Source organism: Pseudorca crassidens, chromosome 3 (assembly GCF_039906515.1).
Source record: "Pseudorca crassidens isolate mPseCra1 chromosome 3, mPseCra1.hap1, whole genome shotgun sequence".
Taxonomy (NCBI): Eukaryota; Metazoa; Chordata; class Mammalia; order Artiodactyla; family Delphinidae; genus Pseudorca; species Pseudorca crassidens.
In genome coordinates, this window is record NC_090298.1 from 136,493,864 (window position 1) to 136,520,274 (window position 26,411).

Sequence of the window (26,411 nt, forward strand, 5' to 3'; positions counted from 1 at the left end):
TGGAGGATCTTCTTGTCTGTGGTGTGGATCCCCATGACAAACACAGGCAACCCACAAGTTTTTTGAGAATGTTAATCAGCAGAAACACTGACAGCTTAAACTGAAAGGGATGGAGCGAAAAAAGGGCTGTTGGACTTCTGAAATTCTACAGGCAGCAAACAGGCTGATAGAAATACTGAGCTGTTGACATGTTCTATCCTTCAAGAAAAAGGAAGAATGACTCCAAGAATGGAGTTGGGCCCAGAGGGCAAAGCCTTGAATCACAGAGGATTATTCTCAGGTCTTGAAACTGAAAGGACTTTGCTGGATTTTAGTATTGCTTGGGACTGGAGACTGCTTTCATTCCTTCCTTTACCTCCCCCTCTCCTTCCCTCCTTTCCCTGTTTTTTTTTTTTTAAGTAGTCTTTCTTTCTTAGAGCAGATTTATGCAGCAAAATTGAGTGCAAGGTATAGAGATGGTACTCCCTGTCCCTACATACACAGAGTGTCTCCCACTACCAAAATCCCACAACAGAAGGGTACATATGTTATAATCGATAAGCTTACACTGACACATCATTATCACCCAAAGACCATAGTTTACATTAGGGTTCACTCTTGGTGTTATATTCTATGGGTTTTGACAAATATAACCATTATTATGTTTGTATCATACAGAGTAGTTTCACTGCCCTAAAAACCCTCTGTGCTCTGCCTATCCATCCCTTTCTCCCTGAAATCCCTGGAAACCATTGGTCTTCTTACTGTCTCCACAGTCTTGACTTTTCCAGAACATCATATTGTTGGAATCGTATAGTATGTAGCCTTCTCATATTGTTTTCTTTCACTTAGTAATACACATTTAAGGGTCTTCCATGTCTTTTCATGACTCAATAGCTCATTTCTTTTTAGTGCTAACATTCCATTGTCTAGATGCTCCACAGTTTGTTCATTCAGTCCTTTGGATATCAGGTATGTCTTTTGCAAATATTTTCTCCCATTCTGTGGCTTGACTTGTCATTCTCTTGACAGTTATCTTTCACAGAGCAGACAATTTAAATTTTAATGAAGTCCAACTTATCAGTTATTTCTTCCATGGATCATGACTTTGGTGTTGTATCTAAAAGGCAACACTATACCCAAGGTCATCTAGGTTTTCTCCTATGTTATCTTCTAGGTATAGTTTCATGTTTTACATTTAGGCCTATGATCCATTTTGAGTTAATTTTTGTGAAGGATGTAAGGTATGTGCCTAGATTCATATTTTTTATTTTTTGCATGTGGATGTCCAGTTGTTCCAGCACCATTTGTTGAAAAGACTATATTTGCTCCATTGTATTGCCTTTGCCCTTTTATCAAAGATCCATTGACTATATTCATGTGAGTCTACTTCTGGGCTCTCTATTCTGTTTCACTTGTCTATTTTTTCACCAATACCACACTGTCTTGATTACTATAGCATTATAGTAGTCTTGAAGTCAGGTTATGCTCTGACTCTGTTCTTCTCATTCAATATTAAGTCACCTATTCTGAGTCTTTTGCCTCTCCAGATAAACTTTAGAATCAGTTTGTTGACATCCACACAATGATTTACTGGGATTTTGACTGGAATTGCATTGAATTTATAGATCTAGTTGGGAAATACTGACATCTTGACAATATTGAGTCTTCCTATCCATGAACATAGAATATCTATTTAGCTCTTCTTTGATTTCTTTCATTAGTATTTTGTAGTTTTTCTCATAGAGATCTTGTACATATTTTGTTAGATTTCTACCTAAGTATTTCATTTGGAGGGGTGCTAATGCAAATGACATTGTTTTTAATTTCAAATTACACATGTTCATCAACAGTATATAGGAAAGTGACTTTTGTATATTAACATTGTATCCTGCAAATTTGCTATAACGGTTTATTAGTTCCAGCAGGTTGTTTGGGTTTTTTTTGGTCAACTCTATCAGATTTTCTACATAGACAATCATATTCTCTGCAAGCATAAAGTTTTATTTTTTCCTTCCCAATCAGTATACTTTTCTTTTTTTTTTATTTTATTGCATTAGCTTTCAGTACAATGTTGAAAAGGAAGGGTGAGAAGGAACACCTTTGTCTTGTTCCTGATTCTAGCAGGAAAACATCTAGTTTTTCACCATTATGATATTTGCTGTAGATTTTTTTGTAGATGTTCCTTATGAAGTTGAGCAATCTCCCCTCTGTTCCTAGTTTGCTGTTTTTATCATGAATGAGTATTGGATTTTATCATATGCTTTTTCTATATCTATTGATATGATCATGTGATTTTCCTTCTTTAGTCTGTTGATGTGATGGACTATATTGATTGTTTTTTGAATGTTAAACTAGCCTTGCAAACATGGGATAAATCCCACTTGGTCATTGTGTGTAATCATTTTATGCATTGTTGATTTGGTTTGCTAATATTTTGTTGAGGGTTTTTGCATCTATGGTCATGAGAAATATTGGTCTGTAGTTTTCTTGTAATGCCTTTGTCTGATTTTGTATTAAGGAAATGCTGGCCTCCTAGAATGAGTTAGGAGGTTTGCCCTGTGAACTCACTTCTTTAATGGATCCAAGAAGGGTTGTTCATTTTCAGTCTGTTCAGTTTTTAAATTGTTGTTAAGATGGAGTGGCGACTTCCCAGCTCCTCACATGCCAGACAGGAAACAAGCAACTCTGGTGACCCTTCCTAACTTCTACTCCCCCTCTCCTCCCCCAACCTTTTGGAGTAGGAACAGTCTGTCATGTATCACATGCTTGTCCCACCACTGTATTTTGGAAGCAGATAATTTGTTTTCTGGTTTCACAGATCAGAGATGGAGAGGAATTTTGCCCCAGATGGACCATACCAAGAGTCTCACCAATACTGGATTTAGATGATTCAGATGATGAGATCAGAGCTGATGATATTTAGATGAGATTTTGGATGAAGAGCTGTTATATAATGGGTTGAGACTTTTGGAGATGTTGGGATGGAGTGAATGTATTTTGTATGCGGGATGAATGTGAATTTAGGAGGAACAGCAGGCAGACTATAATAGGCTGAACTGTTGCCCTCAAAATATATGTCCAATCCTAATTCCAGGAACCTGTAAATATGACCTACTTGGAAAATGTGTCTCTACATATGCAGTTAGGTTAAGAATCTTAAGATGAGCAGATCATGCGGGATTGCCTGGTGGATGCTAAATCCACTGACAAGTGTCCTTATAGGAAAGAGGCAGTGGGAATTTTGAGACAGACACACAGAAGAGGAAGAGGTAATGCGAAGATGCAGTGGAAATGGAGAGACGTAGCCTCAGAAAGTGGAAAGGTGAAAGAATTCTCCCCTAGAGCCTCTGAGGAGAGCAGGGCCCTGCCGACACCTTGATTTCAGAATTCTGACCTCCAGAATTGTGAGAGCTTAAATTCTGGTGTTTCAAGACACCCAGTTCATGGTATTTTGTTATAGCAGCCCCAGGAAGATCATACACCTCCATCTGCTCTTTTGTACAGTTTGCAGCCAGGCCAGGTGAGGGGTAGACCCTACTCCATGCTGTAAGGTCTGGTAAGAGTGAAGGGCTGGGTGATGGGGAGAACCCACCCATGCTGAAGTCTGTGGACCCTGAGGGCAGAGTAACACGGAGACCCCACCCATGATGATGTTCCTGTGCTGGGCAGTGTGACAAGGGAGAGCTAAGCAAGCAAGAGTGGGTGGAGCTGTGAGCAGCCTCAGGCTAGCTTATGATGCCAAGAGGGCAGAGTGCTTACTTCATAGGACCCAGAGGTCAGAGTGGGCTTGAACAAGATGCAATGGTGTCTTTCCTCATGACTGCACACTCCAGCAAGCACACAGAGCGAGTGAGGCTCCAGGTTCAGGCACCTCCTGATTTGGGGTTAAGCTGGAGGGATCAGGACAGTGAGTGTCCCAGAGGGCATCTCACCGCCTCCCCAGCTACTGCTTCAACCCCTCTCTGTGACCCTCCTGCACCAAGGCAATGTCCTACATGAACAAGCCAATTGGTAAGAAAGGTGGTCTGAAAGTTTAGCAGGCAGCTACTGCTTCCGAAAAGAAACCAGTTTTCTATGAGATGGGGCATAAATGGGTGGGTTTGGATCTGTAAGTAACCCTGGCTCATCCAGACCACACCCACGACCTGGGACACTTTCCCTTCTCCCCACAGTCCCTCCTGTGGGTTTGCTCCTGTTGGGCAGTCAGGATCTCAGCAGCCCCCAGAGGCTTGAGTGCCGACCCTGGGTGGGAGTTAGGTGTTTGTTTCCTTGCCCATAAGAAAGGTAAACAGAGCTCCCCTCTGGGGAGCTTCTGTAAGCACTCAGAGCAAGGTAAGCACTCAGAGCAAGGCAAGCACACATGAGCAGACTTGAGTGTTTGATTCACAGATGACCCACTTACTGGGCACTTGGGAATGGGATCCCTGGCCTTGCCCTCTGACCCATCCCTATCATCTTCATTCCCATGCTGCGCATCTCAGTGCTGCCATCACATTAGGAAACAGACTGCCCTCTAGAGCGTCATTTCCATTGGAAAATGCAGCGCAAGGTCCAAACAACTACACCCAAGGGACTTCACAAGGCTGTGCATTCTCTGTTTTTCCTCACCTTCCATGGTGTGGGAGCCCAATGGCTGCACCTCACCTCCCACCCCTTTCCAAGGCATCTGCCCTGAGCCTCTAAAAAACGGCCAGCCTCATTAATCTCTCAGCACCAGCTCCATGGGCCAGGCGTGGGAACAGAACAGCCACTGCTGATGGGTAGAAGCAGCCTAAGAGTGTGGAGGAAGAGGCATCCTGGGACACCTGTGAGGCCCTGACCCTCCTTCATGTACAGCTAGGTTTCTGCACCCTGCCCTTTACTCATTCTAGGAAACATGCCCTAGATCTCCCTAACCCTCTGACCTCCAGAAGGGATAGATGGGGGAAGTGAGTTGCCCATTCCCTAGCTCACACTTGCCTCCCCAGGGTGAGACAAAGGGGCAGAGGTTGTGATAGGTGATAAGAGTAAAATCCAGAGGGCTCTGAGGAACAAGTGCTGCTTCAGACCTGGTGGGAGAACATGTTGGACAGTTAGTGCGGCACCAGTGCCCCCCAGGACAGTAGCCACTCATGATGGGATGGCCTGGACTTCGTTGCCTAACCAGCGAGAGCGCAGGACATGAGTCAGGCCCACAGAACACAGCCTTGACCATGGTCCTGCTCATAGCTCCCCACCCCTGTAGCCTGGGTCTCCTCACCTGGACACTGCATGTGGCCCCTGAATGGCTCTCCTGGGCTGGCGAGCAGCTCCTGCTGTCTCTGAATCTATGCCTTCCCCACTCTGCCCATGCCAGTCTACTTCTCACTGAGGAAGCTGAGGGATAAGACTGAGCAGTCCTTTTGGGAAGCAGGACCACCCTAGCTGAAGGACCAACCCTGTGACTTTTCACTTTCAAAATGAATCAGGGAAAATTACCTCCTGAGCAAACCCACTGCTGTTCTTAGTTTCCAGATGGGTGCCAAAAGCTTGAGATATTATGTGGCTGTGGAAATCAGTTGCAAATGTGAAAACTGATTACAATTTGCAAGTGTTTCAAGTTTTATTCAAACCCATAGCTAATAATTAAACTGGGAGCAGTGAAAGGGGAGAGGGCTCCTCACAGGTGAGGCCAGTGGGGCCTTGGAGGCACCTGCTTGTCGTGTGGTCTCATGCCAGGGTTGAGGCGCCAATCAATACAAGTGTCTCCAAGAGGCCATTTCATCAAACCCAAAACCAAAGCCCCCACCCCAACTGACTGCATATAGTTGAGTTTCCTGTGTTATTTGAAAATGTCTCAAGGATTTTTTTTTTTTTTTTTTTGCGGTACGCGGGCCTCTCACTGTTGTGGCCTCTCCTGTTGCAGAGCACAGGCTCCGGACGCGCAGGCTCAGCGGCCATGGCTCACAGGCCCAGCCGCTCCGCGGCATGTGGGATCTTCCCAGACCGCGCACGAACCCGTGTCCCCTGCATCGGCAGGCGGACTCTCAACCACTGCGCCACCAGGGAAGCCCTCAAGGATTGACTTTTGTTTTTTCCTCTCTCCTAAAATTTGTGTGTGTGCTAATTTGGGGCCTCCAGAGAAGATCACTTGTGGAAACCAGTACCTGCCATTTCCCATCTCACTCCCCTCTCTCTACAGTTTCCTGTTTCTGCCTTTAAAAGGAACAGGACTGACTTTGTGCCATCAGTGCAGGCTTTGAGGCTCTGAACAGCTGAGCACAGTAAGAAACAAGGTGGTAGGGGTCTCCCAGCCTATGACCGGTATGTTTGCTGTAAGCATCTTTGCTGCAAGCATTTCAGTCACACAACTAATTGGCTGTATGGCAATTGTGCCATAAAAGATAAAGTAACTAATTCACAGCAGTCTTTGAGAGCATTATCGCTTCTTTAGCTAATTTAGATATGGCAGCTTGTTCTCTAATGCTTTCTTTACCAAACTTATGCAATATTAGAAGTCGGAGGGAAAAGAAGAATCTAGGACCTCCTATCCCTCACAAAAATAAATGGTTATGTGATTCCTGATGAGCATAAGTTTCTTGAAAATGGTGAAACGTTCTTGCTGTTTGATAGCGGAGTACATGATGTAACCAGAATTTTGGCATTTGGCACAGATCTTGCTTAGATGATCTGGTTAAATATAAGAACTGGACATGTGATGGAACATTTAAATGTAGTCCAGATATGTACTACCAGTTATACACAAGAAATATATTGATAAGAAATAGCATCCTTCATCTGTTATTTTACTTCCAGAAAAATCTTAAGAGACAACAGATTATTTTATATCATAAAGAACTTACAACTGACATTAGATCCTGAATCCCTAATGACTGACTTTGAGAAAGGAAGTATCATCACTTCCTCTAAGTTATACCCAAATACAACTATAACCATGAATCTACACACATTTTAATTGTATTAAAATATTTTTAGTATTTTCATTTTTCCACAATAAAATCTTTTAAAGATTTTGTCATTAATTTTTCATGTTTCATTATGCCATTTTTGTCTTTTTCATTATGCCCTTTTTATTTTTTATGGCAAAAATACCCAGAACCCTCCCAGCCGCAACCCTAGGCTCAGCTTTGGCCACCAGCAGCAGTGGCATGTGAAGAGCTCAGGCCATGCTTGAGTTTGGGGCTGAGGAGGGAAGTAAGTTGCCCTCCAGGACAGACAATGCTGGACAACTTTATGTGAAACCTCAAAGGGAACACACCCACCTGGGCAGGTGACTACAAAGCCCTGCAGTCTGTTCTCCTATGGTCTGCAAGCTAAGGACATGTCTGAATTTTCAAATGGTTGAACAAAGAAAATCAAAACAAGAATAACATTTCAGGACACATGACATATATGAAATTCTAATCTCACAGGTAGTTTTACTGGAACACAGCATGGCCATTTGTTCACAACAGACACCATATGGCTTGAAAGATGAAGTATTTTCTACCTGACCCTTATATAGAAACAAAACAAACAAAAGGATCAGCCATTTTTGATGAAATGTCAAAGCAGTTTCATTTCAGCTCAATATTGGTCTCACAGCTGCATCAGACGTGGGTCTTGTATTCTGCCCACCTCTACAGAGTGTAAAACTGAGCTCGAAGTGTTACATGTTTTAGGAAGTACAAACACCTTAGGGGGTGACAACAAACTAACATAATCCCCTCATAATTCCCTCAGTCACAGGCTAAACAGCGGCAAATAGAGTTTGGTACTCATGTGGGTGAGCCTGACCCCACACATAAACCCAATGTCAATGTTAGAGGACATACTCCACATCAGGAAAGTAAAAAACACAACAGGAGACACAATGGGTCCTGATCCAAACACCAGCGATGATGATGCCAACAGGCTCAGTGTGCCCCTTCTGCCACTCTCCAGAGGGTCTACTCACCTGATGGGATCCACTTGGTTCTAACCATCATGGCACTTACCACCTGGGCTGCCTGAGGATGGCAGGAGAGATCACCAGCCTACCTGCTCATCTCCTTCCCCTGGTACTGCTTCTAGGAGCATCATGATATCTGTTCCCCCTCGTGTCCTTCCCACGTCTGAAGTGTGGAGACAGAGTCAGTGCACCATAGGTTGAGGGAGCAATGGGAGGTGGAATTAGTGCACGTGGGGTGGGGAATCAGTGCGCCGTGGGAATCAATGCCTGGTGTTATACGGTTCCTGGCAATTTTGTCTCAGCCTTGGTGACTAACAGTTTGGCACATGGATTTTCTGCTACTGGAAGGGGTTAAGGTTAAAAAAGTTAACTCTAGGGCCAAGGTTAAAAAAAATAGCATAAAATGGCCCTTGATGGCCTTTTTTTTTTTTTTACACTGTAAGTCTCCACATAAACAGACCATAGTCTCTATCAATTTAACTATTCATGGGAGAGAAAAGGCCTGGAGAATAATCCTCTAACAGTACAATGTCTTCTGTACCACACACCTTCATGCCCAGAGTGTCTGGGCTTTATGCATCCCTAGGTGATGGATTAGGAGAGCGTGAGGCCCAGAGAGCCCAGGGCTTGCTCCTGGCGAGGGATCACCAAGAGTCCTGGCCCCCTGCTTTCCAGAGGCCTGTTAGCAGCCGAGGTGTGTATAGCCCTGATGCCACATGAGTGCTGGGTGGTATCTGTTTTCAGGACAAGCAGAGGCTGGCTGGCTGCTGGAGGCTGCACTGGGAACTCTTGAGCAGTGCCCACCTGGATTCAGAAGAGCATCATGAGTGGGACAGATTCGTTTTCATTTCAGCTGTTCAGGGCTCTCTAGAGCTAGATGTAGAGAGAGAGCAGGTCTAGTGGCAGTAAGTCACCTGGCCTGTGGATCTTCCCCTTCTGCTCATTAGAAACATCTGGGTAATGTATATACCCTCAGAGATTCTGACTGAGGGGTCTGGGGTCAGTGCACGCGTGTGTGCGTGTGTGTTTGTATCTTCTGAGTTCCTGGCATGAGCCCAGTGTGTGGCCACGGTGAGAACCACATACTCTACCTCAGGGGAACTCACTCTTCATGGGCTGCTGTGAGAAGCTACAGTATTTGGGCGCAGCCTGCCCACCTGCACTTGCCCTGTGCCCAGGGCACGAGCTGCCTTTCCTCCAGCATTCCTCCAAGTTCCCTAGGGATGTGATCCAGCTGCCGCTGCCTCTAGGCATGAGCTCTCAATAACTGTCCTTGTTGACACATCTTCACACCTGCCGTGTCCTCCCCGACCTCCCTGTCATCAAGCACTAGAAGGGGCTGCATGGGGCTCAGACCCCCTGGAATGACCATGAGCTCCAAGAGCTCCATCACTTGATGTGCCAGGAAAGGTCAAGAGCAAACTGCTCACATGCTGCATTAGCGTGAGAAACCTTGACAGAACAGATCCACCTGTCATTTTGGAGGTTAGTAAGTACGAACCAAGTAAGACAAACAGAGACTAGGAATATAATATACCAAATTGCAAAACAGGAAAGAACTGAAAGACCCCTATGAACATTACTTTCTAAAAGTGCTACTTTCCATGTCTTTTTGGAATGGGTCAGCTATGACAAGGCTGAGCATCCCTAGGTGACCCAAAATTCATACTCACTGGGAACCTCTGAATGTGACCTTATCTGGAAATGGGGTCTCTGTAGATGTCATCAAGGTAAGGATCTCAAGATAAGATGACCTTGGATTAGGATGGATCCTTATAAGAGAGAGGAGAGGGAGACTTGAGACACAGAAACACAGGAAGATGGCCACATGACGATGGAGGCAGAGATTGGGGTGATGTGGCCATAAGCTCAGGGATACATAGAGGTACCAGCAACTAGAAGTGGCAGGAATGATCCTCTCCTAGAATCTCCAGAAGGAGCACAGCCTGCCTACACCTCGATCCTGGACTTCTGGCCTCCGGAAGTGCATTCCTATTGTTGTAAGCCTCTTGTTCGTGGTACTTTGTTGGGGCAGCCCCAGGAAACTTACACTGCATCTGTGAATTAATTCTTAAAACGATCCAGGACTTAGTATGCAAGTGGAGTGGTGCAGCAAGGCAGCACAGGGCTTGCGAGCGCCATCCCAGGAGGGCTGTAGGAAAGGTGCTTCAAAGTAACATCTCTACAAGGTCTAAATGAGCCTCTCTGTGCAAGGTTCTTTGGGATGCTATTTCAAAGCAGTCTGGAGGTGGCTTGTTGTGAGAATCGGGGGAGGTCACCCACTTCTCTACTTTCCTCTTGTCTCCCCATGAGGGGCTCTCCCAGGGACACACTAAGATACCCAAAACCAAGCAAAAAGCAGCATCAATGCATAGCTTCAAAAAATATTCTAAAGCTAGCATTTCTCTTTTGTTTCCGGGTAGAAATGGGGCAAAAAAGCAAAAATTAACACTTTTTAAAATAGGTGCAGTATGTACTATTTTCATGTTTGACTAAAAACTGAGCAGTGAAAATATTTCAGGTGCTTATAGGATGACCTTGAGGTATACTAGACTCAGCTTTGGTTCGAAATTATAATACAACCAAAAAGAAACTGACCTGTTCACCAAAGAAAATTGGAACAAAGTGAAGGCAGTGGGGTCTGTGCTGAGCAGCCCATGTAGGAGAGGCAGGCTCAGACCTGAATGTGATCCTGGAGAAGAGATTTTGCTGACATAGGATATGCCTAGAGTGTTCAGATAGGCAGAGGGTTAGAAATAAGTAGATTTCTTTCACAGAGACTTAAACCAACCTTTTTATGCTTATCAAGAATGGAAAAAGGATGAAAATGCAGCTAGTTGTGCCACTGGAGACCTGGGATTGTGGCCAAGCAAAGTGGTCCCTGAGTGCTGGGTGCAGCCCACCCTCAGAATGAAGAGCCACCTTGCTGTCGTGGCCACCTCAATAGGGCTCAGCCCATGTTTGAATGCGTGTGTGCTCCTGACTCCACAAGCAGCCCGAGAGGGCCTTGGGAGGAAGCGGCTCGCTGTATTTGCAGGCAGAACTCCTCTCCTTCAGCTGCACTTTCAGCTCCCTGCAAGGGAATCCCTTGGTGGAAGCCACAATCACCCCAAGCTAAGCTGCTCACAGCTGTCAACACCAGCCCTTCACCCTGAGGCAGCTGTGCACCTCCTGGGGCAGGGCGCTTGGAATGACTTCCTGGGGTCTTCATCTCAAAGGAAGCATGCAGGAGTTGAGAACAACGTACTCAGAGAAGTGATTCTCAACAAAAGCAGTCACCTCTATGCTTTCTTGTCCTTCTAGGTCAGTTTTTTCACTCGTCGATTATGCTTGTCAATGGTTAAGGTTGTCCGGTCCACAGCTGCAGTGATGCCATCCAAGGCCTCATCCTGTCTCTCCAGCTCTGATTCGGCATCCAACGCGAGATCTTTTAGTTTCCTCAGGATCTGCAAGGGAAGCACAAATGATAAGAGGGGTGCCTTTTCTTATACTCTCAAAAACAGACAATATTTCTTTCCGTTATTTTTACAGTACTTAAGAAAATTTGTAAGTCAATGGGAATGATGAACACTCTGAGCAGAGCCAGAGCTTGCAGCTCTGACCCTGGGTTTGGGTCTCAGCTCTGCCACTTTCTGGCACTGACCTTCAGCGAGGTAGAGCTGTTGGAAGATGATGTATTTGCTCTCTGGCCCTGCTCCAAGCCATAAGCAAGGAGACTGACCACACAGCCCCAGGAGATGCACCCCTGCGGCACTGCTGTTTCCAACCCACGGTTTGCTGTTTCACCAACCCTGACAGCCTTGCTGGGAATGTTACCACATCCACGTGGAATTCCTGCAAACAGTAGCAGCACAGGGCAGAACCAGGGATCTGGATCCTACAACTCAGATCTGAGTTCCAGCTCTCACCCAATCATTGTTTTCATTACCTTTCTGCATCCAAGTGCCTAACTGCAGACTGAAGCTGGAAAAACAAAATTTAAGAAGAAAGGCAAAACACTTTTTTGTCTGTATGTTTGAAATATTTCACATACAAATACAAAAGGCAGAACAAAACACAGCACAAATAACCCAAGGTGATGAAGCAGTTACACAACATAACCCCGTGGGCCTACTGAGAAAAACTGGGAGACGGCAGGGTTCTGTGGAGAGGCAAAAAGGATATCTGTGGGCACAGACACGTGGAGGACACTCAGAAATGCCATAAACACACAGTGATGCCACAGGGGAGGATGGCGCCCACAGCGTGGAGGACTGCTCCAGCATGGCTAGACCAAGGGAGCCGACCAGGCTGGATGGCAGCTCCTCGTCCCCATTTCTATGACTCACGTCATACTTCATACAGTTTCATAAACTAGTTAAGAGCAGCACTGTATTACAATTCTATTGGGACTAGTTGCATTGTGAAATGTACTTTAATTACATACTTACTGAACCTTGGTTTAAAAATTTAATATCCCCAAGCCGAAACAAAAAGTAATGATTTTTAAGAGAAATCTTAATGACCAACTACTTGCAATAAATGTTAATACCTCTTTTCTTTTAGGGAAAGTTTCAGATCATTGGTTAGGTCAAGAAAAAGGAACTGCAGAATCTGAATTATTAAGATGAGCCCTTGGTGCCCTGCTTACTAACTCCCAGTGGATGAACCTGCCTACAGATCCATTGAAAGTCCTTTAGCACACAGGGATGGATGTTACTAGTGAACAGCCTGGGTGACCACCTCAGAGGACCCCAAGTGCAATCTACTGATAATATATCATACTCCACACTGAAATCCTGCCCCCTGCTCCCAGAGGTCCCACCAGGTGACACAGGCAAGAAAGCTCTAGGTTCCACAGGAGGCCTGGGACAATCCTGAGCAGTGCTACTGCCGGGAAAGGAGGCCACACCTCAAGGAGAGTAAACTGTACCCGTGTGGTGTCTCAGAAGGTATAATAGTACCCGTGAGGTCAAATGGAAGCAGCTCTGTGCTTAGAATCAAAAGGAATGCCTGACCACCTGGCCCAGCACCCACTGCCCGGGAGAACTGCTTCATCTGATTAACAAGAAACAGTAAAGGCAGGGAGATGGCCAGGAGGATAATAAGATCAACTCCTGCCCTAAGAATGGTGAGGCTCAAATGAGATCACAAATGTGAACAAGCTGTGAAAACCATAAAGTGCTATGTAAGGTGCCGCCGCCAAGTCTTAGAACTTCACTCAGACTGAAGGAGCCCAGCAAAGCACCCCCACTTTTGGAGGGGGATGTGGAGATGAGGTGAGCTGGGGTCATCCGCAGTCATCCGCAAGTTAGTGACAGAGGTGGGATTCACCCCCACATCTCTCTTTGAACAAAGCATCATCGCTGGGATCTTCGTCATGAGAAAGAATAAATCCAGATCCAAGTTAGCTGTCTCAGACACCACCTTTCTGCACCTTCTGGGAGCTGGTGGAAACTCCATCAGTTGAGTCACTTGAAAAACTGGACGGAGCTCTGGAAAGTACACTGTGGGGTCAGTCAGCTCTGGAGGGGATGGGCTGGATGACCTAATACAGGAGGTCTTTTCCATCTCTCATTTCTATGATCTCATATGGCTGAGGCCCAGAGAGCATAATAAAAAAGTCACCACTCATCACTATGTTAGGCAGGTCCTTCCATGCTGTTCTCTCTGGTCAACTATTCCTTCCTCATTACCTCCATTTTAGTGTGATAATAAGGCCGTTCTACCAGGAACTTGCATAAAATGTCCCCTTTGTCACACACCTGCATCCGATTTGACACCCTCGAGGAGGGTGTCAAATCTCTCTCCTATGTTGAGTGATCAGCCCGCACAGACCTTGCGGCTCTCTTTGCTACCTCTACATCCTTGTCAATCATATCAAAATGTGGTCAAGTTTATTTTCAATTGAACTGTCTTTCAGGACCACCAGATTCTGAACTGTAAACAATCAGTGTTTGCACGTGCACTGATGGCAGGAGATGGGCTTTCAGCAAGGCAGCCATGTATTCCCTTTAGTGCACACAGATAGTCAACTGTCCTGTTCTGTTCCGATAATTACAGTGCACATAGAAAACCAGGAAACAGAACTTAGAGGAGAAAATAAAATTCCTCCAAAATTCAAATGCAAATTACTGCCTATCAGATAAGCACTGCTGATAATATTGTGTGGCCTTTTCATCTTGCTTTCTCATCCCAACATCTGTACACTTTCAGAGAAAAGAAAAACTGCGGATTAAAGTATATATATATATATACATATACATGGTTTTGTTTTCTGTTTCCTCATCCTCCAGTTATCCTAAATAAGGATAGGAGTTATGAGACCCCTGCAATGTGCCCTAACTATTCCCTGTTGATCCTCGATCTAACTCTGTTTCACAGATGAGGTTGAGAAGGGTGGGTGACTTGCTCAAGCTCTTGGGGTCCAGCTCCCAGAGCAGCCCTGACATGACCGTTGTGTGGACAATAGATGTCATGGCCATGACTCAGAGGTCACATCACTGAGACACTGAAAAAAATTGCCTAAGACCCTTAAAAAATGGCAGAAGGGCTCCCACCAGGAATAGGCAGTCCATTCACACACCCCAGAACCTGTGCCAGCTCTTAGAGCCCTGAGCAACTGTGGCAAGATGTCCAGTTAGGGGAGAGCCATACCTGTAATTTCAAATTTTCTAATAAAAAGTAAATAGTATAATTAATTTTAATAATATATTTTATTTAAACCCATCAACCCAAAACATTAGCATTTCAACATGAAGTCAATAGAAACAATTATTAATGAGATATTTTATATTCTTTTTTTATATGAAGTCCTAGCAAGCTAGTATGAACTTGGACCAACTGCTTTTTTTTAATAAATTTATTTTTTTTATTTATTTATTTTTGGCTGTGTTGGGTCTTCATTGCTGCACACAGGCTTTCTCTAGTTGTGGCAAGCGGGGACTACTCTTCATTGTGGTGTGCGGGCTTCTCACTGCGGTCGCTTCTCTCGTTGCAGAGCACAGGTTCTAGGTGCGCGGGCTTCAGTAGTTGTGGCAGGCAGGCTCAGTAGTTGTGGCTCACGGGCTCTAGAGTACAGGCTCAGTAGTTGTGGTGCACGGGCTTAGTTGCTCTGCAGCATGTGGGATCCTCCCGGACCAGGGCTCGAACCTGTGTCCCCTGCATTAGCAGGCAGATTCTTAACCACTGTGCCACCAGGGAAGTCACAGACCAACTGCTTTTTAAGTGCTCAGTAGCCAGTGGCTACTGTGCCAGGTAGCACAGGACCACATCACCACATGATAGCACTTCCACCAAGGGCCACTTTGTGTGACTGACCTTATGTGTCCTACGTTTCCATGGCCATCTTTCTCTAGAGAATGAATCAACTGCCTCTTTCCAAAATGAAACAGTGGCAAAAGCAAGAACACCAACATTCCTGAGTCTACACTTAATAAGCACAGTAATAAAAGGCACACACAACTTATTTTGTAAGAACTGCTGACATGCCTACAAAAGTTGAGCATTTTACTGAGTGTACAGTCCAAATAAAGGCTGGTTCCTGTTGAATTTCATTTGGAAAAAGCTTCACTGAGATGATGGCCTTAAAAATAGCACCCATTCTATGCAGCCTGTTGAGACCCTTGGTTGGTCTGCCAAAACTGCACTTGAAATTAATTAATACCACAAAAATATAAACGAGATCTTTACAGCTACTAAGTCTGCAAAGAAAATTACTGAGTAAACTTTCAAACTACTAGTACCACTGGAATATTGGTCCAGTGTCTTTTTCCTTTAAGAAAGGGACTGAAGTAATTAAATGGCATCGTGTGCATTCCATATAACATGGGATGGAAAGAATGGAGAATATGAAGTCTGGCCAAACCTTAAAAACAGTTGTTACTTCTGTGGCCCAGGATGACAAGCTGTCTAGTCATCAATGTATGATGTTGCCAGCCTCTGGAATATCAACTGGCCTCTCAGATGAGACTTCACTGGGCTCTGAGTCAAAGACCAGGGTCAAAATGGACTTTTCCCCAAGTTTCTGCTCCACTAATAAATAAACCCAGCAGCCAGCCATCTTTCCAGCCACATTTGTACCTACACAGAAATTACCTGATTAACAGTACATTGAGTTGTAGGAGAAACTAACTCCAAAGAAATATATAATGCACATAACCACAAGTTAAGACATAGAAACATACATGCCAATACCTCTGGGAGCAGTATCTTGGAAATAAAACCCACAGAAACACTCAGTGCTCTTCAGCTCAGGGGTCACAGGCGCTCAACAAAGCCAGAGCAGGAGGCTTGGTTCCCCACAGGCAGGATGCTGGGCTCACTCACAGCGTCAGTAACCGGCAAGGGGGATAGCCGAGATGACTCAGGCAGGAAGTGGGAGGCACCACGTGGTCCCCAGGGCAGAGAAGAAGTTATTGTCCTCTCTGGAAGAGGAAGACCTTCTGCTTTGGTCACATGCTACAGTGACCTCCATCTCTGCAATACCACAGACCTCAGAAAGGTGGCACAGACACCGTCTGGTTGATATAAGAGCTGATATGGAGACATTTTAGCCTTCCAACCATTTCCATTTTGTTTATAAAAACAGAAAATAAATTATGGAAAAACAGCTCATCCAGTAGAGGAGGTTCACTTATCAAAACAGATGTATTTAACTGTATGCCTCATGCCAGCTATCAAGGTGTGCAAGTCTGGGAATCAGAGGCCCCAAGCTCTACTGTAAGCTGTGCCCCCAAGGGGGTCCTGAAACAACCAAGCTTGTGCTTTCACTGTGTAAGGACATGGTACATACAAGTACGGGCCTTAATATTTCTAAAATGTCTATAATATGCTAGTTGTTGCCTCAACTTATAGTCTGAAAAAAATGTTTTGCTCTACCTCATGACAGAACTCCAGGATTTAGAGTATTAGTATATTAATATTAAGCACCTAAAGTGAGTTAGTATTGGCTAGACTGTTTGCCTTGATCTTGTTATTAAACTGACCACTGAAAAACTGAATTTTCTTGCAGTGAGAAACTAGCAACCATTTAAGAATAGAGCTGGGATAGATCAAGTTGTCTGCAATTCTACCAGTTGGGGTAGAACATGCTGTAAAGAAGGTAAAGAGGGAAAAATTGGCTCCCTCTCAGCCAAAGCTCTGGAGGCTGTAAAGAATATCCTAAGCTGCAACCTGTCACATTCAGCACTCACAGACCACCCCCCACATCCCACCCTGTCCTCTGCGCTGCATTCCTTGAGGACCTGAGGATGCTCTGTGGGTGAACAGGGGCAGCACAGGGTTCTCTTTTAAGGAGTTCCCCCACCACGGTGCTCCCTTCCTCACGACCCCCTCTCAGGGCAGAGGGTGGATGAGCACAAACCTGCCTTAGGCACCATGGCTGTGTCTGTATAGCAAGACTCACAGCTGAGTCTTCAGGGATCTATTAGCCCTCACTTGAAGTCTGCTGACTGGCCTCCAGTTACAAATGGCCCCAATGGCCCACAGCAAAGATGGCCCCTGTAACTCAAGGTCTGGGCAGGGAAAGCACCTCCCAGGACTAGAGAGGGGTCCTGAGAGCCAAGCTGCTATCAGAGCTTCCCATGATGAGAACCACGTTTTTAAGAGAGCAATGGAATCCCTACCAAGTGAAATGCTCAATAAACTGAAGATTCATCTTACATGCGGAAGTAAATGCCTCAGCAGGGACATTCTCAGAATATGAAACAGACAGAAAATGCATTAAGTTTGGGGCTCTTCAGAGTTGACTAGGTCAAAGACAGTTGGGGTCCCACTGATACATTTATTTAGAACTCAATGTGTGCTAGAATTCTGCTCCATATAGTACAGGCCTCATCCTCACTTCAAACCCATGCAAGCCTTAAGGCAGGACCCTGTTGTGTAAAAAGTGATAATAGTACTTTTTCAGGGAAATGTGAAGCCTGCTGAAGGCCACATGGCTAACATGGCAAAGGTACTTATTGGCTACGAGAAACCATGTTTCCAACAATCAGTCCCCAGCCCTATGCCACAGATGGGATGGACAGACATATGCTGCCCAAGGCCACACAGCCTACTCAACACTGTGTTCATGCATACAGTCCAATTTCACATTTAAAAACTGCACAAAACCAACTTCCCACCCTGAACCCAAAAACCGTCTAATACTTGTTAACTATTTTTAAAAGTTAATAAAAAGATGTTGGTAATGTATAAGGCACCCAGATAGTAGATCAATAAGGAAACAGAAGACTTGAACAACACTATAGACCATCTGGATCCAACAGACATAAACGAAATACTCCATCCGAATCAGCAGAACCCACATTCTTCTCAAGTGCACACAGAACATCCTCCAGGACAGACCACATGGTAGGCCTCAAAATAAACCTCAAACTTAAGATTGAAGTAATAGAAAGTACCTTCACAGTGAAATGAAACTGGAAATCTGGACAACTAAAAAAGTCACAAGTATGTAGAAATCAAACAACACACTTAAACAACCAGTGGGTCAAAGAGGGAAATTAGTAAATTCTTTGAGACAAATGAAAACAAAACCACAACATACTAAAATACTAGCAAACTGAATTCAAGTAGGATTTATCTCAGAATACAAGGGTGGTTCACCCTTAGAAAATCAATTAATGCAATATACCACATTATTAGAACAGAGAGGAAAAAAACACAATCAACTCAATTGATGAAGAAATGGCCACGACAAACCCAACACACTTTCACGATAAAAATTCAGAAAACTGGGACTAGAAGAGAACTTCAACATGATAAAAGGCACCTAACCTATCCTTCTGAAACTATTCCAAAAAACTGCAGAGGAAGGAATATCCCCAAACTAATTCTATGAGGCCACCATCACCCTGATACCAAAACCAGACAAAGATACCACAAAAGAAAATTACAGACCAATATCACTGATGAACATAGACGCAAAAATCCTCAACAAAATACTAGCAAACTGAATCCAACAATACATTAAAGGGATCATGCACCATGATCAAGTGGAATTTATCCCAGGGATACAAGGATTTTTCACTGCCTCAAATCAATCAGTGTGATACACCAAATCAACAAATTGAAGAATAAAAACCATATGATCATCTCAATAGATGCAGAAAAAGTTTTTGACAAAATTCAACACGCATTCATGATAAAACTCTCCAGGAAGTGGGCATAGAGGGAACAAACCTCAACATAATAGAGGCTATATATGACAAACCTACAGCTAACATCATACACACAGTGAAAAGCTGAAAGCATTTTCTCTAAGATCAGGAAGAAGACAAAGATGTCCACTCTTGCCACTCTTACTGAACATAGTTTTGGAAGTCCTAGCCATAGCAATCAAAGAAGAAAAAGAAATAGAAGGAATCGGGCTTCCCTGGTGGCGCAGTGGTTGAGAGTCCGCCTGCCAATGCAGGGGATGTGGGTTCATGCCCCGGTCCAGGAGGATCCCGTGTGCCGCGGAGCGGCTGGGCCCGTGAGCCATGGCCGCTGGGCCTGCGTGTCCGGAGCCTGTGCTCCGCAAGAGGAGAGGTCACATCAGTGAGAGGCCTGCGTACCGCAAAGAAAAAAAAAAAGAAATAGAAGGAATCCAAATTAGAAAAGAATAAGTAAAACTGTCACTGTTTGCAGATCAGATAATACTATACATAACAAATCCTAAACAGCTACCAGAAAATTACTAGTGCTCATCAATGAATTTGGTAAAGTTTCAGGTTACAAAATACACAAAAATCTCTTGCATTCCTATACACTAACAACGAAAGATCAGAAAGAGAAATTAAGGAAACAATCCCATTTATCATCATATCAAAAAGAATAAAATACCTAGGAATAAACCTACCTAAGGAGACAAAAGACCTGTACTCTGAAAACTATATGACACTGATGAAAGAAATCAAAGATGATACAAACAGAAAGATATACCATGTTCTTGGATTGGAAGAATCAATATTGTCAAAATGACTATACTACCCTAGGCAACCTGCAGATTCAATGCAATCCCTATCAAATTACCAACGGCATTTTTCACAGAACTAGAACAAAATATTTTACAATTTGTATGTTAACACAAAAGACCCCAAATAGCCAAAGCAATCCTGAGAAAGAAAAATGGAGCTGGAGGAATCAGGCTCCCTGACTTCAGACTATACTACAAAGCTACAGTCATCAAAACAGTATGGTACTGGCACAAAAAGAGAAATACAGACCGATGCGTGAACAGGATAGAAAACCCAGAACTAAACCCACACACCTATGGTCAATTAATCTATGACAAAGGAAACAAGACTCTACAATGCAGAGAAGAGAGTCTCTTCAGTAAATGGTGCTGGGAAAACTGGTCAGCTACATGTGAAATCAGAACATTATTTAACACCATACACAAAAGTAACTCAGAAAACATAGGCAGAACACTGTTTGACATAAATTGCAGCAATATCTTTTTTGAGCCGTCTCCTAGAATAATGGGAAAAAAACCAAAAATAAACAAATGGGACCTAATGAAACTCAAAAGTTTTTGCACAACAAAGGAAACCATAGACAAAACAAAAAAACCCACAGAATGGGAGAAAATATTTGCAAACAATGTGACTGACAAGGAATTAGTCTCCAAAATTTACAAACAACAGCTCATGTGGCTCAATATCAAAAAAAAAATCAGAAACCCAATCCAAAAATGGACGGAAGACCTAAATAGACATTTCCCAAAGAAGACATACAGATGGCCAAGAGGCACATGAAAAGATGCTCAACATCACTAATTATTAGAGAAATGTAAATCAAAACTACAGTGAGGTATCACCTCACACTGGTCAGAATGGCCATCATTAAAAAATCTACAAACAATAATGCTGGAGAGTGTGTGGAGAAAAGGGAACCCTCCTACACTGTTAGTGGGAACGTAAATTGCTACAACCACTATGGAGAACAGTATGGAGGTTCCTTAAAAAACTAAAAATAGAGCTACCATATGATCCAGCAATCTCACTCCTGGGCATATATCTGGAGAAAACCATAATTTAAAAGATACATGCACACCATTCATTGCAGAACTATTTACAATAGTCAGGATGTGGAAGCAACCTAAATGTCCATCGACAGAGGAATGGATAAAGAAGATGTGGTACAATGAAATGAAATATTACTATGAAATAATACAATGAAATATTACTCAGCCATTGCAAAGAATGAAATAATGCCATTTGCAGCAACATGGATGAACCTGGAGATTATCATACTAAGTGAAGTAAGTCAGACAGAGAAAGACAAATATCATTCGATATCGCTTATATGCAGAACCCCCCCCCCCAAAATGATAAAAGGAACTTATTTACAAAACAGAAACAGACTCACACACTTAGAGAATGAACTTATAGTTACCAGAGGGGAAGGGTGGGAGGGAGGGATAGACTGGGAGTTTGGGATTGACATGTACACACTACTATATTTAAAATAGATAACCAACAAACCCCTACTATATAGCACAGGGAACTCTGCTCAAAATTCTCTAATAACCTAAATGGGAAAAGAATTTATAAAAGAATAGATACATGTATATGTATAACTGAATCACTTTGCTGTACACCTGAGACTAATACAATATTATTAATCAACTATACTCCAGTATAAAATAAAAATTAAAAAAAGAAAATAGTAGACATAACTTGAATATATGATAGACAGATGGGAATCATAATGAAATATAAATGGAATACAATGGAGCAGATAAATGAAATGTTGCAAACATTTGTAATGATTAGAAATAGAAAAGCCTGTAATAAAGTAAAAACTTAAAACACTTTTAAAATAAAGGGGGGGCTTATGAAAAATTCAGCTAATAGGATACTCAATGGGGAAAGACTGAAAGCCCTAAGATCAGAAAAAGACAAGAATGCCTACTTTCACCACTGCTACACAGTACCACTATGCACTGGAAGTCCTAGACAGAGCAAGTAGGCAAGAAAAAGAAATAAAAGGTATCCAAACTGGAAAAGAAGAAGTAAAACTATCTCTATTTTCATATGACATGACCCTATATATATAGAATATCCCAAAGAATCCACAAGAAAACTAGAAGAACTAATTAACAAATTTAGCAAAGTTACGGTATACAAGAGCAACACACAAAAATCAGTTGTGTTTCTATACAGCAGCAATGAAGAATCAGAAAAAGAAATTAAGAAAATAATCCCATTTATAATAGCATCCAAAAGAATAAAATACCTAGGAAAAAAGAACCATGCAGGTGAAAGACTAAAAATTATAAAATCATGCTGGAATAAAGACTACCTAAATAAATAAAAGACATCTTGTGTTCCTAGACTGGAAGACAATATTGGCAAGAGGGCAATACTCCTCAAAGTGATATACAGATTCAATGTAATCCCTATCAAATTTCCAACAGCCCCCCTACTCGGAAATGGAAAAGCTAATCCTCAAATTCATATAGAATTGCAAAGGACCCTGAATAGTAAAAACAAGTTGAAAAAGAAGAATGAAATTAAATTCATACTTCCCAATTTTAAACCTTACCCAAAGTTATAGTAATAAAAACAGCTTGGTACTGGCATAAGAATAGACTAATGGAATAAAGAGTCCTCAGATCAACAGATTTTTGACAAGGGTGCCAAGTCTACTCAATGGAGAAAGGATAGTCTGTTCAACAAGTGGTGCTGGGACAACTAGACAGCCACATGCAAAAGAATGAAGTTGGACCCTTACCTCCAACACTTACCTCCTTATCTATTCTATTTGATAGAATAATTTTAAAATTTTCAAAAAAGAAAATAAGTGTTGGCAGGGATGTGAAAAAACTGGAATCCTCATACATTGCTGGTGAGAGTGTAAAATGGTGTAGCTGCTAAGGAGATAATTTGGCAGCTCATCAAAAAGTTAAACACAGAATTATCCTATAACCAAGCAATTCTACTCTTAGGTATATGTCCAAAAGAACTGAAAGCTGGAAATAATCCAAGTGTCCATCGGTGATGAATGGATAAACCAAGTATGTTTTAACCATACAACAGAATATTATTCACCTATAAAAAGGAAAGAAGTACCAATTCATGCTACAAGATGGATCAGCCTTGAAAACATTATGCTAAGTGAAAAAAGCCAGATGCAAAAGGATTACACTTATAGGAGGTTCCCAGAATAGGCAAATTCATAGAGACAGAGAGAAGATTAGAGGTTACCAGGGACTGGGGGGAGGCAAAATGTGGAGTTACTGCTTCATGGTAACAGAGTTTCTGTTGTAAACGAGCTTTGAAAATAAAATAGATAGCAGTGATGGTTGCACAATATTTTGAATGTAATTAATGATATTAAATTATACACTTAAAATAGTTAAAATGGCAAGATTTTATTCTATATATTTTACCACAATAAAAAACATGGTTATAATATATGAAACCTTCCATAGCCAAGCACTCAATAACAATATAATCAAACACTTGATTTTAAGACTTGAGGTTCATTTGAAAGCTGACCAAGAGCACAGGAAAATGTTCCAAAGGGGGAACAAGTCATCCTCCCAGTCTAAATGCCTGAGCATCTGTTTCTTGCTCCTTGGCATTCTACCTTCTGCACAGCCAAGCAGCTGCTCTAGAATTTGTTCGCTGAGATGCTGGTACATTCTGGAATCCTGCCCTTGGCACAATATCTTAGAGTTCCTTATTTGGCAGCTTCCTCCCTGTCCACAGTTCCCAGGGGCAGTGGAAGGGACAGAATACACCCCCAAGATTCATCTGCATGGATATTTGGACCTGAAGGGCAGATGCCACCTCCATGCAGCTCACGTTTACACCATGGCCTCTATGTGAGGGAGGTCCGGTGTGCCCACATAGCCTTCTCTGTCAACTGCAGAGGACACACAGCCACACGCTTTGACAGGTCCTCCCACTCCGAACAACCACTGCCACAGACAACATGGGCCTCTGCTAGAGTGGTGACCACATCCAACATAATGGGAGTTCTGAAGGCTGCTGTGGAGAAGAGCTGGTTGTCCCAGGCAATTACAGAAGGCAGCAGTGGGAGGCACATGAAACCACAGCAGGCAGGGCTGGGCTAGCGGTGGGGGCACCGCGTGTCTGTCTCCTGTCTGTCAAAGTAATGCTCATCGTTACCAGTGACCTAGTTAACCAACAGAGCAGACAGGAAAACCATGAATGAATATTTAAAAGTAAGGCGTGACATTTTTCTGTAACTCATCTTTCATTTCATTGCGGTGGATTCTACATTAGACGGTAGATACTGGAATACGCTACAAGTCAGTGCCCTTTTCAGAGCTGGAGACTGAGGACAGGGAAGCAAACCAGCCTTCCCAGGACTACAGAGCTGACAGGGAGGGGCTGGGACCAGCGCCAGGATGCCAGGTTCCTAGGCCAGGGCTCATCCTAAGACATATGACCTCTTATTGAAATGTCCTCTTATTGAAATGTCCACATACTAGGTATGTTTTCCTGGTTACCAAGGCTCTTCTTATGGTTTAACGTTTAGAAGTGACATAGGATATGATGTCAGAAACATTTATTAATAATTCACAATTAGAGTAACACATATTTAAATAAACGGCCTAGCTCATTGCTAATATCCAGGCTGGTATCAAAGCCACAAATAAAAACACTAACCATCTAACTGTGCCCCATAATTAACGAATGAAATGATACAGTCTGAAAGATTCAGAAGGCAGCAGAGGACAATGGGAGAACCTGAGGAGAATGGGTAAAAATCTGAAATCATCTCATGACTCCTTGCTTAAAAATCTTCAATGATTCCAAACTGCTTACAGGACAAAACCCAGACTAAATGAAGGTATTGATAAGTGGACATGTCCAGCTCTCTGTCCCCAGACCCCTCCACAGAGCTCACTCCAACAAAGGTGTCTGCACACCGTCCCAGCACTGTTCGGTGGTCCTATAGCTGGAGTGCATTGCCCTTGCCTTTCTACTTTTGAGGGCCCACCAGTTTAGCCATCCCCTCCTTCCTAAGCAGTATCAGTTCTGGAATCTGCATTCCAGAAGTGTGGTCTAGTCCATTGCCACAACTGATGAGAAGCATCATGGATATCACCCCTTGCTCATTATCTCATGACTTTGTCCTGACAATTATCCAAGGAAACCCAGATCTGTTGTCTTCTCCAAATAACTCACTGAGGCCACAGCTAAATAATTCACTGATTCAGACATTTAATTTAGGCTGAAGAACACTTGCTAAACACAATTCTTTTACATAGATTAGGTATGCAAGAAATGACAGATTTTTTTTTTTTTTTCCCTGACTAGTAAGAGAGGAGACAGATGAATTGGGACAAATTTAAATAACTGGGAACAAAGTACAGAGGAAAAGACCAGAATGGTGGAGTTACTGAAGATGAAATGTATTCTATAATTTCTAAAAAACGAAAATAAGATTATTTTATAATAAACCATAATGGAAAAGAATGTGAAAATGAATATATGTATCTGTTAAAAAAAAAAAGAAAGAAAAGAAGGACATTAATTTCTTAAGATAGTTTCACAGCAAGTAGAGAACCACAGCATCCTTTCCGGCCTAGAATTATTTCAGGAAAGATCCAGTGAATTGCCAGTGCAGATACATGTGGAACTTGGCTCTGCTAAGCAACACATAGACAAAAGCCCTGGGCCTCACTCATCTCCCCAGCACAGGCATCCGCAGGGCTGCCTTTTCAATAAACTCTTCTCCTCACGCTAGCTGACTAGCTAGGTTTTCCAGTAAACGAACTTTCTGACTGAACTGAATTAATCACCTCAGTTTTTAATTTTTGTGTTTTGCATTTACTGTTTATAAAGATATCACATACAGTAGGCAGACTAAATGCCGAATATAATCAAACAGAAAGTTCAAAACTATGACCTAAAAACTTGCCATGAATCCACACTCTGTGCATCCCTCTTTATTGGAAATGATGAGAACATCCAGTGCAAGTCTTCCTTCATTGCTGTTCCCAGTGCCAGGGCTGTTGCAGAGCCTGATAAACCATGAGACCAGACCTGGGTCAGCTTTTCATTCTGATTCCTTCTTGGTGAAAGAGGGAGGCGGGATGAAAAAACACCAAACGCAGGACAAGACAGAGAAGTGCAGATTAAGAAGTTATGAAGAAACTTTATGTAAAACTGCAATGTCCTCAGGACAGAGCCATACTGCTTTTTGTTTTATCACTTCCAAATGTTGTATCAAATATATGGTAGCCACAGACTTAGTAACGAAAGAGCAGGAGTTCTGAGGCAGGAAAGGTTAGCACATCAGACACTGGAAATGATTTGAGGGACTCTGCCAAACCCATCTGAGGGACTCTGATTCCTCTCCCAGCCTCCTCCACCACGTGCCCTCCCACAGCGGATGGTGGACGGCCACAGCTACGCAGCAGATGGGGCCTAACCGCAGCCCACATGCCCGCTCCAGGGGCCCAGCACAGAGGGAGCTGGCACACTGTACTAAGCACGGCTGCTCCCTGAGGAAATCACGGCAAATCCTCTCTCTAGCACCCCAACTGCAGTTTAAGTCACCAAAACCCATTTCC

At 43.2% G+C, this 26,411-nt stretch overlaps 1 protein-coding gene across 7 annotated transcripts in view; it reads right to left on the reverse strand.

Moving 5' to 3' along the window:
* SNAP47 (synaptosome associated protein 47) overlaps positions 1–26,411 on the reverse strand; it is an 87,525-nt gene that overhangs the window by 16,010 nt on the left and 45,104 nt on the right. For 2 of the 7 annotated variants that reach the window (XR_010942236.1, XM_067732533.1), the window contains one exon: positions 11,171–11,337. Coding sequence is in view for 5 of the 7 variants with exons in the window: in XM_067732533.1 (XP_067588634.1) it covers positions 11,191–11,337 (147 nt within the window). In the remaining 2 variants the exon portion in view is untranslated. Of the gene's footprint in view, positions 1–7,349; positions 11,338–14,567; positions 15,032–16,066; positions 19,421–21,274; positions 25,907–26,411 lie in introns of those variants that run through there. The other 5 variants (XM_067732537.1, XM_067732532.1, XR_010942234.1 and 2 more) reach the window with 4 other exon arrangements.